At 42.4% G+C, this 12,240-nt stretch overlaps 1 protein-coding gene across 5 annotated transcripts; it reads right to left on the bottom strand.

Annotated features, from left to right (window-relative positions):
• Positions 1–1,480: 1,480 nt before the first annotated feature.
• Positions 1,481–12,240, bottom strand: LOC121550732 (zinc finger CCCH domain-containing protein 7A-like). Of its 5 annotated transcripts, none has more exons than XM_041863085.2 (23): positions 12,071–12,240; positions 11,073–11,169; positions 10,658–10,697; positions 10,350–10,553; positions 10,098–10,256; positions 9,912–9,992; positions 9,766–9,819; positions 9,641–9,677; positions 7,149–7,552; positions 6,747–7,026; positions 6,342–6,367; positions 6,080–6,221; positions 5,581–5,739; positions 5,269–5,474; positions 4,389–4,489; positions 3,837–4,018; positions 3,589–3,662; positions 3,324–3,460; positions 3,127–3,232; positions 2,877–2,985; positions 2,619–2,752; positions 2,341–2,504; positions 1,481–2,228 (listed from the first exon to the last, which is right to left on the bottom strand). In XM_041863085.2, the coding sequence occupies exons 2-23, from the start codon at positions 11,138–11,140 to the stop codon at positions 2,039–2,041; spliced, it is 3,057 nt and encodes a 1,018-aa protein (XP_041719019.2). In that variant the 5' UTR covers positions 11,141–11,169; positions 12,071–12,240; the 3' UTR covers positions 1,481–2,038. The 5 variants fall into 5 exon arrangements, with proteins under 5 accessions (XP_041719019.2, XP_041719022.2, XP_041719020.2 ...); XM_041863088.2 differs by having other exon boundaries at positions 6,780–7,026; XM_041863086.2 differs by having other exon boundaries at positions 12,106–12,240.

The following is a 12,240-nucleotide window of genomic DNA, read 5'->3' as shown; positions in this document are numbered from 1 at the left end:
TAGTGAGGTCGGGCACTGATGTTGGGTGATTAGGGCTGGCTCGCAGTCGGCGTTCCAATTCATCCCAAAGGTGTTTGATGGGGTGTGAGGTCAGGGCCAGTCAAGTCCTTCCACCCCAATCTCGACAAACCATGGACCTCGCTTTGTGCACAGGGGCATTGTCATGCTGAAACAGGAAGTGGCCTTCCCCAAACTGTTGCCACAAAGTCGGAAGCACAGAATCATCTAGAATGTCATTGTATGCTGTAGCGTTAAGATTTCCCTTCACTGGAACTAAGGGGCCTAACCCGAACCATTAAAAACAGCCCCAGACCATTGTTCCTCCTCCACCAAACTTTACAGTTGGCACTATGCATTCGTGCAGGTAGCGTTCTCCTGGCATCCGTTTATAACAGTAATCCTTCTACCCCCCCTCCCTCCATTAAAAATAAATAAAAATAGGGTGGTTGTACCACTGGCTATCCTAAGTTGAATGCACCAATTTGTAAGTCGCTCTGGATAAGAGCGTCTGCTAAATGACTTAAATGTAAATCCGTCAAACCCAGATTCGTCTGTCAAGATGGTGAAGCGTGATTCATCACTCCAGAGAACGCGTTTCCACTGCTCCAGAGTCCAATGGCGGCGAGCTTTACACCACTCCAGCCAACGCTTGGCATTGCGCATGGTGATCTTAGGCTTGTTTGCGGTTGCTTGGCCATGAAAACCCATTTCATGAAGCTCCCGACGAACAGTTCTTGTGCTGACATTGCTTCCAGAGACAGTTTGGAACTCGGTAGTGAGTGTTGCAACCGAGGACAGACGATTTTTATGCGCTACGAGCTTCAGCAGTCCCGTTCTGTGAGCTTGTGTGGCCTATCACTTCATGGCTGAGCCGTTGTTGCTCCTAGATGTTTCCACTTCACAATAACAGCCCTTACAGTTGACCGGGGCAGCTCTAGCAGGGCAGAAATTTGACAAATTGACTTGTTGGAAAGGTGGCATCCTATGACGGTGCCACGTTGAGTCACTGAGCTCTTCAGTAAGGCCATTCTACTACCAATGTTCCCTATGGAGATTGCATGGCGGTGTGCTCGACTTTATACACCTGTCAGCAATGGGTGTGGCTGAAATAGCTAATTTGAATGGGTTTGCACATACTTCTGTATATATAGTCAATGTGGTTAGCTGATATTTAATATACCTATCCAGGCATTGTACGATCTGGCCGGCATCAGCAACGCCTGGGCAGAGGAATGCGCTAATTGTGTGTTTAGCTGACACCTATTCAAGAGATGTAAGATCTGGAATGCATCTGGAATGTAGTCAGGCAGGAACTCGACCATTGTCATCCCACAAACCATGTTATCCTTCCTAACACATTCAACCACTGATCAAGCTTTGCAAAAGTTCTTCCATTTTAGATTGGTCATGACAACTAAGCACATTGCATAGAATGTCAACCTACATTCTTTAGGCTGCTATACCAAATCAATACTTGTAATAAGAAATCAAGATTTTATTTTGGTTGGTCCATATCTTCCGAAACCAACAGGCATAAATGCAACAAATTATGGAAATAATGAAAAAGACCAACATGAACAGAATTTGTGAAAGGATGCAGAATTCCATTTCAAACATTCCAATCTTCAAACTTATGAATTGTATAAAACAGAAAAGGGAAGTCATAAGAACCCTTCTTAAAAACGCAAATACAAAACAAGCCTTTTAAGTCACCCACGACAGAAGAGCTGTTCTGATAGTGTCTACCCCTGCTTTGGCTTCTCTGAGTAGGTCATCACTCCATTTTATGACAACCAATCTTTGTGATACGTCAATGATCGCTACGTTGCGTAAAAGGCAATGGTGCATCTCTTTATCTGTGATAAAAGGAATACAGCCATGATCATTTGGAGCACATGACAATATTTGTACTTTCCATTAAAATCAAGCTGTGCACGGCATCTCTCCTCTTAATGGTAGACTAGAGCCTCTCCAAGGTACCTCTTACTTACTACTGCAAAAGATATTGCATCCCAACATAATCCTTGTCATCAAATCATTACTTTATGTCTTTAAGCAGAAAACTATATTTGCCAAAGTCATTGTCATTTGGGGCTATAAGATGGTCTTTTCTTGCTTTGGCCAGTTTCATCAAAAGGAACTCCCTGCGCTCCGTCCATTCCTTTAGTTCCTCGTTTCCATGAGCCAGCTTACACAACTCCTCCTCTGTGCAAGTGCCTTTAAGGTATCTGTGGAAATGGATGCCGTATCAGAAATGTCAGTCACCAATAACACCATTTCCAGTAATCAAATTAGGCACCAGTGACCTAAATAAACATTGAATTAGCATAGAAACCTTACCTCTCGCAAACTCTGAAGGTTCCAGTGGGGAAGCGATACTGCCAGCAGTTCTGATCGTCTTCAGAGTTGAACACTTTCTCTCTGTGTTTTTCTGAGGTGATGTGCTGTTGCCACTGCCTGTCACTGTTGCAGTTCTTACCACAAAGCCAACAGTGGTTGCCAGCCTAGTAAAGCAGAAATCATCAAGATGATATTAGCATGTTGAAGGTTTGTGGTCACTTAAAGCATGTTGAAAGTTATATAATCATCTGGACGTGGTTAAAACAGAGATTGCTTACCACCTCCTCAGCATAGTCTGTGGGCATGTGGATCTGCTTCCCATTCTCCTTGATGGCGCTGTTGGAGGCCTCCTCGCTCCAGCCAGGCTTCTGAGACTGCAGCCAGCGCTCATATAGCTGTTCCATGTCTGGAACTAAATGGACACACAGTATAGTATCTGATTAAGTTTGTATTACTCATCATAATACATGTATTGTCCATCACACAGGCATGAACTGCTGTACACATACTACAGTCCATCTGTAACATGAACTCACTGTTGTTCTCTTTCATGTATGTCCACAGGTCCCTTTCCTCTGTGCTGTGTGCAAATGTGCAGTTCCCGATGTACTGGCACTTTTTGCCAGTAGACACGTGCATGCAAATCTGTAAATAAAACACACACAAAACATAAGCACTTTACATGAGGACAAAACATGATCCTCTCTGGGAGATTCCCATTCGAGTCAGCAAAGTATGTGGTCGGACATGTTGCTCTGGGAGCATTTGCAGCCCTGCTAGGCCTACCTCAAACTGAGATGGGATGGGCTTTTTTGTTGGGAGAGGGCGGATCGTTGTCCACTTCTTGCGTTCGATGGAACTCACCAGCACCACTCGTTTGTCTTTTGACCACCTGCAACACAGGTCAGATGCACATTACTATGCTGACAAGGCTCATTATTCAAATTGATCCTCAAATGGTTTCAGGGGAGAGAACTACTCACGAATGCCTGGCTTTGGCAGTGCAGTACTTCTTGTTCTTGTCTGCCTCACTAAGTTGGCCGTTTCTCCAACACTGCCCACACACAAACTGCATCTTCAGATTTGGGGGTCCAAACCTCTTCAATGGTGTGGTGAATTGCTGGAATGACACAAAATAAATGGTTTGTGTTAGGTAATGTGGAAAATCTGCAGTCAAATGAACATTAGAAATATGTTTAGGAAATAAAGCATTTTCTGAATATAGTGTTGTGTACAATGACTGTTTACCAGGGATCCTTGGGAGCCCGCCTCCATGTTCCAAAACCTATTGGCCTCCTGGACAATATTTTCAGGAGTGATGCCTATATGATCATAAACAGATTGCAAAGAGTTTTAAGAGGGATGTTCACTTAGAAAACCCACAAAGTTACCAGAAGCTCCTTAAATACTCAGAAAAGCAATCTTGTTGAATGACCAATAACATTATTTGATTAGATGCTATTTGAAGGCACCTTTAATAGGTGGTAACAGCTTACCTAGCTGGTGCTGCATCATCCACACCTTCAGCTCGATCAGGCTGTGGGCATAGAAGCACTCATCTTCCCGCACGCAGCCGTAGCGCACCTCATGCCGACAGATGTCCATCTGGTTCTGCGGACTGTACGGACGGATTTTGGAGTAGCGCACAGTGTTCTCCCTCAGAATGTGGACCAGGCACCTGAAAGCACAACAACTCGTATAAAGTTCACTACCCCACTGTGCAGAGCATATAATCAAGTTCCAATGGGCTTACTCAACAAAAAACAGCAGTTGGCAAAAACACTAAAAACACTCCTACATTCTTCACAAAATTAAGATTCTGAGAAATAGCCTGTTTGAATTCACATGCAGTTATGCTACAAACTATACACAATGTTTAGTTGAGTTTGTGTCCAAATGAACATTCTTACAGTATAAGAACGTTTTTAATTACTAAAGGAACAGGAGCGGTCAGCCACAAACCATCACTTACAAGGTAGACCACTGCTTAATTCACTTAAAAACCTCTGCATCTCTCTCAGCATGTTTAAACAAGTGAAATGGCTTACTTCTGATCGTCAAAGGCATGCTTTGTCACGAGGTGAGAGCAAAGAGATGGGTTGTCCTTATTGGTTTTGCTGATTATTCTGGGTTTGTGATCAAAACACACCTGGAGATCAGATCAGATACATTAGAGGGACGGACAACTCTTACAGGACACTGTACACAGAGTAGAGGTTTTACTAAGGTCAAGTGTTTTACTGAAGGGCACAGCTCCCATTCTTAACTCTGACACTGAAGGTTATATGCCAGATGCAGTAATATGACACTCAACATTAGTGTTGTATTAGGGCAATTCCATGGTAACAGAATGACAGCAAAAACAACAAACCGTAATTCTGTTACCAAACTTTGCATCTGCACTGTTCTTCAAGTGAATGTTTTTAATTTTATTTATCATCAGTGGAAATTGTGCATAGATGTGTATGGTTTGTTTAACTTTGCAATCATTAGTTTGGCATACTTTTAAAACAGAAAAAAAATCAGTCTCAGCATCATTGTTACCGTGGAATTCTATTGCTCATGAGAATAATGAGGATACAGGATATGGTTACAGTCATGTTATCAGCTAGAGGTTAGATCAGGGAAACTCCAAGTCAAACTTCCCCTCTATAACACAGTCTGAGAGGTCCTCAGTCCTGCTGGTTTTAATTTCTCCCTGACACTTAATATAATTGATTGTCTAGAGTCCACACACTATTACTCTGGGCTGATTAAAAGGAAAATCCAAGCATCCACTGCAGCACTAAAGAACCAGAGTTGTGCACCCCGGCTGCTCTAGCACAACAATGGCAATACAAATAAGTCAGACTCAGCAACTTATTAATGAAGACACCCCATTACAGGAGGAACATATCATGTTTTTTTACATTAAAAAGCCCAACTTACCCCGCAGAGGAACATGAATATCCCGTGATGCTCCTGTAGGATCTTCGGGACAGTCAGATTGATCTTACTGGTGGGTCCAAATGGATCAAAGAGAAAGTCTCTGCAGATGAAGCCTTTGCGCTCCAGGGACCAAACATCAATCTCCTCTTGGCAGTAGGCAAACGTGCAGTGACCAGGGTACCTGCACCCCTCTCCAATGGCGACATCTACAAGGTCATCGTTTTGGTTAATAATCTCCATAGGTAGCTGAACACTGGCACAGAGGGACCATGAAGCACATTGGAGGAGTTAGTAGCAATATTTGAGGCTTACCTTTGCAGATGTAGTAAGGCCCGACATACTGGGATTTTGTCGGTCTGGGTCTGATCAGCTTCCATGATTTGTCTAGTTGATTTTTTATCCTTCCAAGTAATATGTCCTTCTTGCATTTGTGCTCTTCGGTATAGAATGTGAAATCCAACACTCCAAGCCCTAGTGATAGGATATCAACATGAGCATTCACATCCCATACCCATTTATCAACCCAGTTTCATACTCTTAGATGTCTCACAATAAGCAAAACAGCCTTTTTCAACTACACTGAACAAAAATATAAAAACGCAACATGTAAAGTGTTGGTCCCATGTTTCATGAGCTGAAATAAACCCCTGGCCAGTCATGTGAAATCCATACATTAGGGCCTAATTTATTTATTTCAATTGACTGATTTCCTTATATGAACTGTAACTCAGTAAAATCTTTGAAATTGTTGCGTTTATATTTTTGTTCAGTATATATTGAATGCAGTTATTTACATGAAGCATGTTCTTACCAGTTTTGACATAGCAGTTTGAGCATGCCTGTTTGAATTCATGAGTATCAGCCAGGGGATTTTTGGACAGATCCACAACAGGATGGGGGGTTACATCTGGCATCCCCAGGGCCATTCCCATCGGCTTATCGTGGTTGGTCAACTGGAGGGGGGAATATCATGATTTATTTAAAACAGACAAGAAAAACTAAACGACATATGAACACAAGGTACTATTGTGAAAATATCAGTGGGACATGAAGACTAGACTAGCTAGACTCACCTGCATGAACGGATGCTGACTATATCCTAGATTTAGGGGGGGGGGAAATAAAAAGACATCAGAGACAACATTGACAAAAGGTTTATGAAAAGTAAATAGCAAAAAATCAAATTTCAGTTTATTGTTTTGTCAAAATCCAAATTTGTTAGCCATTGAGATTTCACTATTCAACAAGAAATTATTTACATTTTAGTAATTTAGCAGATGCTCTTATCCAGAGCAATTTACAGGAGCAATTAAGGTTAAGTACCTAGCTCAAGCGCATATGGACAGATTTTTCACCTAGTCTTCTCGGGATTCGCACCAGCTTACTGGGTACTGGCTCTCAAGAGCTAGGCTACCTGCCACCCCAGATATAAGATATAAGGATAATAACAAATGTTCAACACATTCGAGAGGTATTACCGTTAAACTGGCTGTATGCAATTCCTTGCATACCTGTCTGAGGCTCTGACATGGAGAGACTATCCAGTGAATCCAATGGAGAGGAGACCCCGAAGGTGTCCAGACCTAAAGAGTACCCGCTGGCTTGTGGCTTGTGGTAGGGAGGAGGAAGAGTCACTGTGCACTGTGATGCCACATGCATAAAGGGGTTCATGTGAGATGGCATAAGGAAAGGACTAGACATGGAATTCGAGGGGGCACTGGTTGGAAAAGGGATTGGCCCCTTCATGGTGGGAATGACCTAGAGGAGAGAGAACAACACAATCATTAGATATTGTTTTAACATGATATTCAGAATTAAAACAAAAAACAGATAAAGAACTATAATTTAATGTGCAAAAAAATAAAATAATGTTTTCCTACATTAGCAGCAATCTTCCATGAACGTACCATGGGAGATTCTGTGGAGCCGGGGCCAGCTTGGTCCAGCAGATCATCCAGGTCATCTCCAATGATTTCCGCATCGAAGTCCGGGCGAGACCTTTGCATTGGCAAATGGTAGGACTGGGTAGGGCTGGCTCTGGCACCATTGACCAACGTAGGCAAGGGCATGGGCTTGGAAATGGGCATAGGCAGGGGCACCGGAACATGAATGGGCTCTGGGGTGTGAACCTCAACAGGTGAGACTGAAGGGATGATGCTGACAGGGGGGGATTCACCTTCCATTCTCTCATTCCGAGGGGGGTGCACCTTCATGGCTGCCACTGGGTCGAGGCTTGGGGGGGCTGTGTCTGGACCGCCAGTTTCCTGAGGGGGCTGATTCACGTCTACAACACAGGTGGGAATGTGGAAAGTACAAACATTACTATTTTTTGCAACAAGACCTTCCCCCCTTTAAAAAAGGTCCAATGCAGACGTTTTTATCTCATTATCAAATCATTTCTGGGTAACAACTAAGTAACTTACTGTGATTGTTTTCAATTTAAATGGTTAAACCATTTTTTTTAATTGCTTCTTTGCAAAGAGCAATTTCTCAAGTAAGGATTTTGCTAGGACTGTCTGGGAGTGGTCTGCGTGTGGAGTGGAAACCTGAAAAACTAGCTGTTATTCTTATAGACGGGTTGGTTGTTTATAAACAAAACCGACAGGTGCGCAACTATGGGGCAAAACAGACCGGTTTGGCTTAAATTGTTGTCAACATATCAACCATATTTTGTCTCAAAATGTTAACTGCTGAGGAGTATTTCTGTCTGTAATAAAGCCCTTTTGTGGGGAAAAACTCATTCTCATTGGCTGGGCCTGGCTCCTCAGTGGGTGGGCCTATGCCCTCCAAGGCCCACCCATGGCTGCACCCCTGCCCAGTTGTGAAATCCATAGATTAGGGCCTAATTTATTTATTTAAATTGACTGATTTCCTTATATGAACGGTAACTCCGTAAAATCTTTGAAATTGTTGCACGTTGCATTTATATTTTTGTTCAGTATACATTGTTACATTTGTTGGTTAGCTAGCTAGCAATTTTTTTTTGCCATATTAGCATAGATATGACAGTCAAAACACCTCAAAACAAGACATGGTATCAATAACAATAATAAGCGAGCTTACTCCAATTCCACACATGGCAGCGTCTTGTTTTTTTTACATTTCATACAGTTAGTATCAATATCCGGGAATCGAACCCACAACCCTGGCGTTGCAAATGCCATGCTCTACCAACTGAGCTACATCCCTGCCGGCCATTCCCTCCCCTACCCTGGACGACGCTGGGCCAATTGTGCGCCGCCCCATGGGTCTCCCGGTCGCGGCCGGCTACGACAGAGCCTGGATTCGAACCAGGATCTCTAGTGGCACAGCTAGCACTGCGATGCAGTGCCTTAGACCACTGCGCCACTCAGGAGTCATTGTTACTAGCCATCTGACCATTCAGAATCATAACAACGCACGCCTTCCAGCCACGTCGATGTGTGTGCATCATTTACGTGATGTCAGCCAACCCATCTATTGGTCTATTAACCAATTTAGCCAGGCAGGCCAAAATTCCATCCCACCAAAACAGCCTGTCTTTTCAAACAGCTCTTACACTAAAAAGGGCATTATAACTTTCATCGTTTCACAGTATTATTCCAACCTCAGTGTAGAAATATACACTGAGTATACCAAACAGTAGGAGCACCTTCCAAATAGAGTTGCGAACCCCCCCTTTAGCCCTAAGAACAGCCTCAATTCGTCAGGTCATGGACTCTACAAGGTGTCGAAAGCGTTCGACAGGGATGCTGGCTCATGTTGACTCCAAGGCTTCCCACAGTTGTGTCAAGTTGGCTAGATGTCCTTTGAGTGGTGGACCATTCTTGATACACACAGGAAACTGTTGAGCATGAAAGTCCCAGCAGCGTTGCAGTTCTTCACACAAACCGGTGCACCTGGCACCTACTACCATACCCCATTCAAAGGGACTTAAAACTTTTGTCTTTCCTATTCACCCTCTGAATAGCACACATACTCAATCATCTCAAGGCTTAAAAACAGTGGAGGCTGCTGAGGGGAGGACATCTCATAATGGCTGGAATGACGCTAATGGAATGGCATCAAACATGGTTTCTACCATTCCACTTACTCCACTCCAGCCATTACCACGAGCCCGTCCTCCCCAATTAAGGTGCCACCAACCTCCTGTGTTTGAAAATCCTTCATTAACTGTTCTCCTCCCCTTCATCTACACTGATTGAAGTGGATTTAACAAGTGACATCAATAAGCGATCATAGCTTTCACCTGGATTCACCTGGTCAGTCTGTCATGGAACGAAGGTGTTCTTAATGTTTTGTATACTCAGTGTATACAAAACACAGGAAAATCACATTTGACTGCACTGGGCCTGTAAGTAAATTACTCAAACTAAATCACAGAATGTCTTACCCATTTCTATATCTTCCACAGATGTAGATCCATGACACTGAAACAAATAAAAAAAGTTAACTTGATGCAAGTAATCTATATTGTGTCCAGATTACCACAAATAAATGCAATTCCCTTCCCTTTACCTTGTCATTGGATGCACCTGAATAACTTGATCCAGGCAAAACATTTAAGGCAGGCTGTTGAAAGAAATGTCACAAGGTTAGATACTAAGCCACATACTGAAGTAGCCTATGTGCCATAATTATTACTCAACACAGTGCACTCTCACCTTACTCCTGACATAGGCTTTACGGATTTTCAATCCCAACATTTTGGCAAGGTCCTGAGTCAACTGTATAACATTGGGATCCTGAAAAAACAATCACATATTGACAATAAGGATGATGGACTTAAGACAGTAAAACTAATAATCTACAAAGCCTTTTCACATGGTATATTTTCTCTGCCGTCTCACCTGAGGCACTGCAAGGGAGCACTTCGCTACAGCCTCATAGGCCTCCTTATGCCTGCCCATCTCTTTCAAGGCTCGGGCTTTCCTATAAAGAGCTCTATGGTTTCCCTCATTCAATTGAAGAGCTTTCTCACAGTCTACTAGTGCTTCATTATGCAGACCCTGAAATAAAATGCACAAATTATACAACTATTTGAACAGAAAATAAAAATAAATAATACTAATTTCATAAATGTAAGACAAAACCTGGCTTACCGGTACAATGTTCAAGTAAGCAGCAGCTCGGTTGGCATACAGCTTTTCCAACATTCCAGTAGATACACTGATGTCCTCCGAGTCTGCATATTCTGCTACGCTCAAAGCTTCAGTGTACATTTCTATAGATCGCATCCATTCCCCTTCATTGAACACATCATTTCCTTCACCAAACTGATTCCTCACAAGGTCCTGAATGAACACCTGAAAAAACAAATTCAACTTCTAAATACCAAAATATGAGGTGCATTCTGAGCTTCATATGTCATTAATGTAGGTGCTGCCATTTGGGTTGATTGCGTAATCACCTCATATTGTTCCTGAGTTCCAGGATAGGGCAGAGTTGACCTAGAAACAAACAAGTTTAAACTTAGATCTCCTTGACGTTGAAAACATGAGCATTTTCAAGTATTACACCATTCAAGGACATCATGGAGTAATCTTTTCCCAAATAATACAATTTCAATATTACTCACATTGAGGCACAAGATCCAGAAATTGCTCAACAACATCTGACTTGTTTGACTTGTTGTACAGTTCAAGGCAGTTACCACTATGCAAACACTTAGACTGTCTCCTGTGAAAATGAATTGTAATTCTCTTCCCCCAAGACCATCCCTTGTTGGCTGACAACAGCTCTGTAGCATGATTTCCCTATGCACTCAACCAATCAGCATTCCCTGGGTACACTGACTTGGACTGGGGAGTCCTGTTCATACTCACTGGATGAACTGCAGCCCATTCTGAATATCCTGCCAGCGACTGCTTCGGTCCTGACACAGGACTGACATGTTCACCCTGTTTCTTTAGATCCTGGTCTCTGTCAACACAATATGTAATTTTAAAAGTTAGTCAGCTTGCTAGTTAACATGTTTTAGGCCTACTCAGAGCTAAAGTGTGTCATTGTCAAAACCTTTTTGTCTTAGGCGTGGCATACAGTAAGAATACATCCAAACATTAATTTTCATTAAATTACTCACTTATTAACTACTCAAATAAAGATGAGACAATTCACATTATGAATTTGTATAATGTTAGACAGGTGAAATAACTTTTGTGGCTTCACGTGCTCCTAATTCAACAAAGCATACAGGAGCCTCGAAAACCCATGGCTTTAAAATTCGTCATGCATTGAACGTCCTGTCTGACGACTTTACTTTGAACTAACTAACGTTAGCTAGTGATCTGTCAATACTTCGAGAAGATATAAAGCTAACTAGCTAAAGTGAGTCTGCGTACAACTAGTCTGGCTATAAAAATCAACAATACAGTACAGTAGTTGGAAGAGCTGGTCCTGAACGAAAGTTATAAAGTGTACATTATCACAAGTTAACACAATAACGTCAGAGGAAATGTTCGAAACGCATGGACATATGTAACTAGCTAGCTAGCGTCTAGGTCGAAAAAAATACCTCAACCTAGGTAGGCTATCTTAACTAAATTAGACTAACCGGTCTGGCACGAGAAATATATTGATATTCTAAACACAAACAGTATGCAATGTGATTGCTAGCTAGCCATGGCTATAAAGTGAACAGTTACTTGCTTGCTAAAGATAACGTTCACTAGTACCTGTACATTTTTCTACAGGAACGTGTGTCGGGCGGGAGATGCAAGTGAGCTAGCTACATGGCTAACGTTACATTGTTAGCGGTGTAGCTAACGTTAGCAATCTAGCTAGTTAGCTATCTTACAAAAAATGACATTTAAAATATGCTCACCCTTAAGAAATATTTAGATGTCAAAAAGTCCAAACCTAAATTAGTACAGCTTAAGATGTATGATTTGTTCCCCGGCCAGCATTAGTGCTTTCTTGAGTGTTGGGGACACGAATCATGATGTGGCCTGGTCTCTGGCCTGACGTTTTTCATGTTTGCTAAATTCCATTCAT

Source organism: Coregonus clupeaformis, chromosome 7, assembly GCF_020615455.1.
Source record: "Coregonus clupeaformis isolate EN_2021a chromosome 7, ASM2061545v1, whole genome shotgun sequence".
Classification (NCBI taxonomy): domain Eukaryota; kingdom Metazoa; phylum Chordata; class Actinopteri; order Salmoniformes; family Salmonidae; genus Coregonus; species Coregonus clupeaformis.
The sequence above is the reverse complement of the archived record's forward strand: the minus strand, read 5'-3'. Positions and strand labels throughout refer to the sequence as shown.

Bases quoted from the DNA above. Each gene is read 5' to 3' on its own strand.
- LOC121550732 (XM_041863085.2), bottom strand. From the start codon at position 11,140: ATGTCAGTCCTGTGTCAGGACCGAAGCAGTCGCTGGCAGGATATTCAG. The intron at 9,993-10,097 runs GTGAGACGGCAG...TTGTTTTTTCAG, and splicing joins GCTCCCTTGCAGTGCCTCAG to GATCCCAATGTTATACAGTT. The intron at 3,461-3,588 runs GTAAACAGTCAT...GTGTCATTCCAG, and splicing joins CGGGCTCCCAAGGATCCCTG to CAATTCACCACACCATTGAA.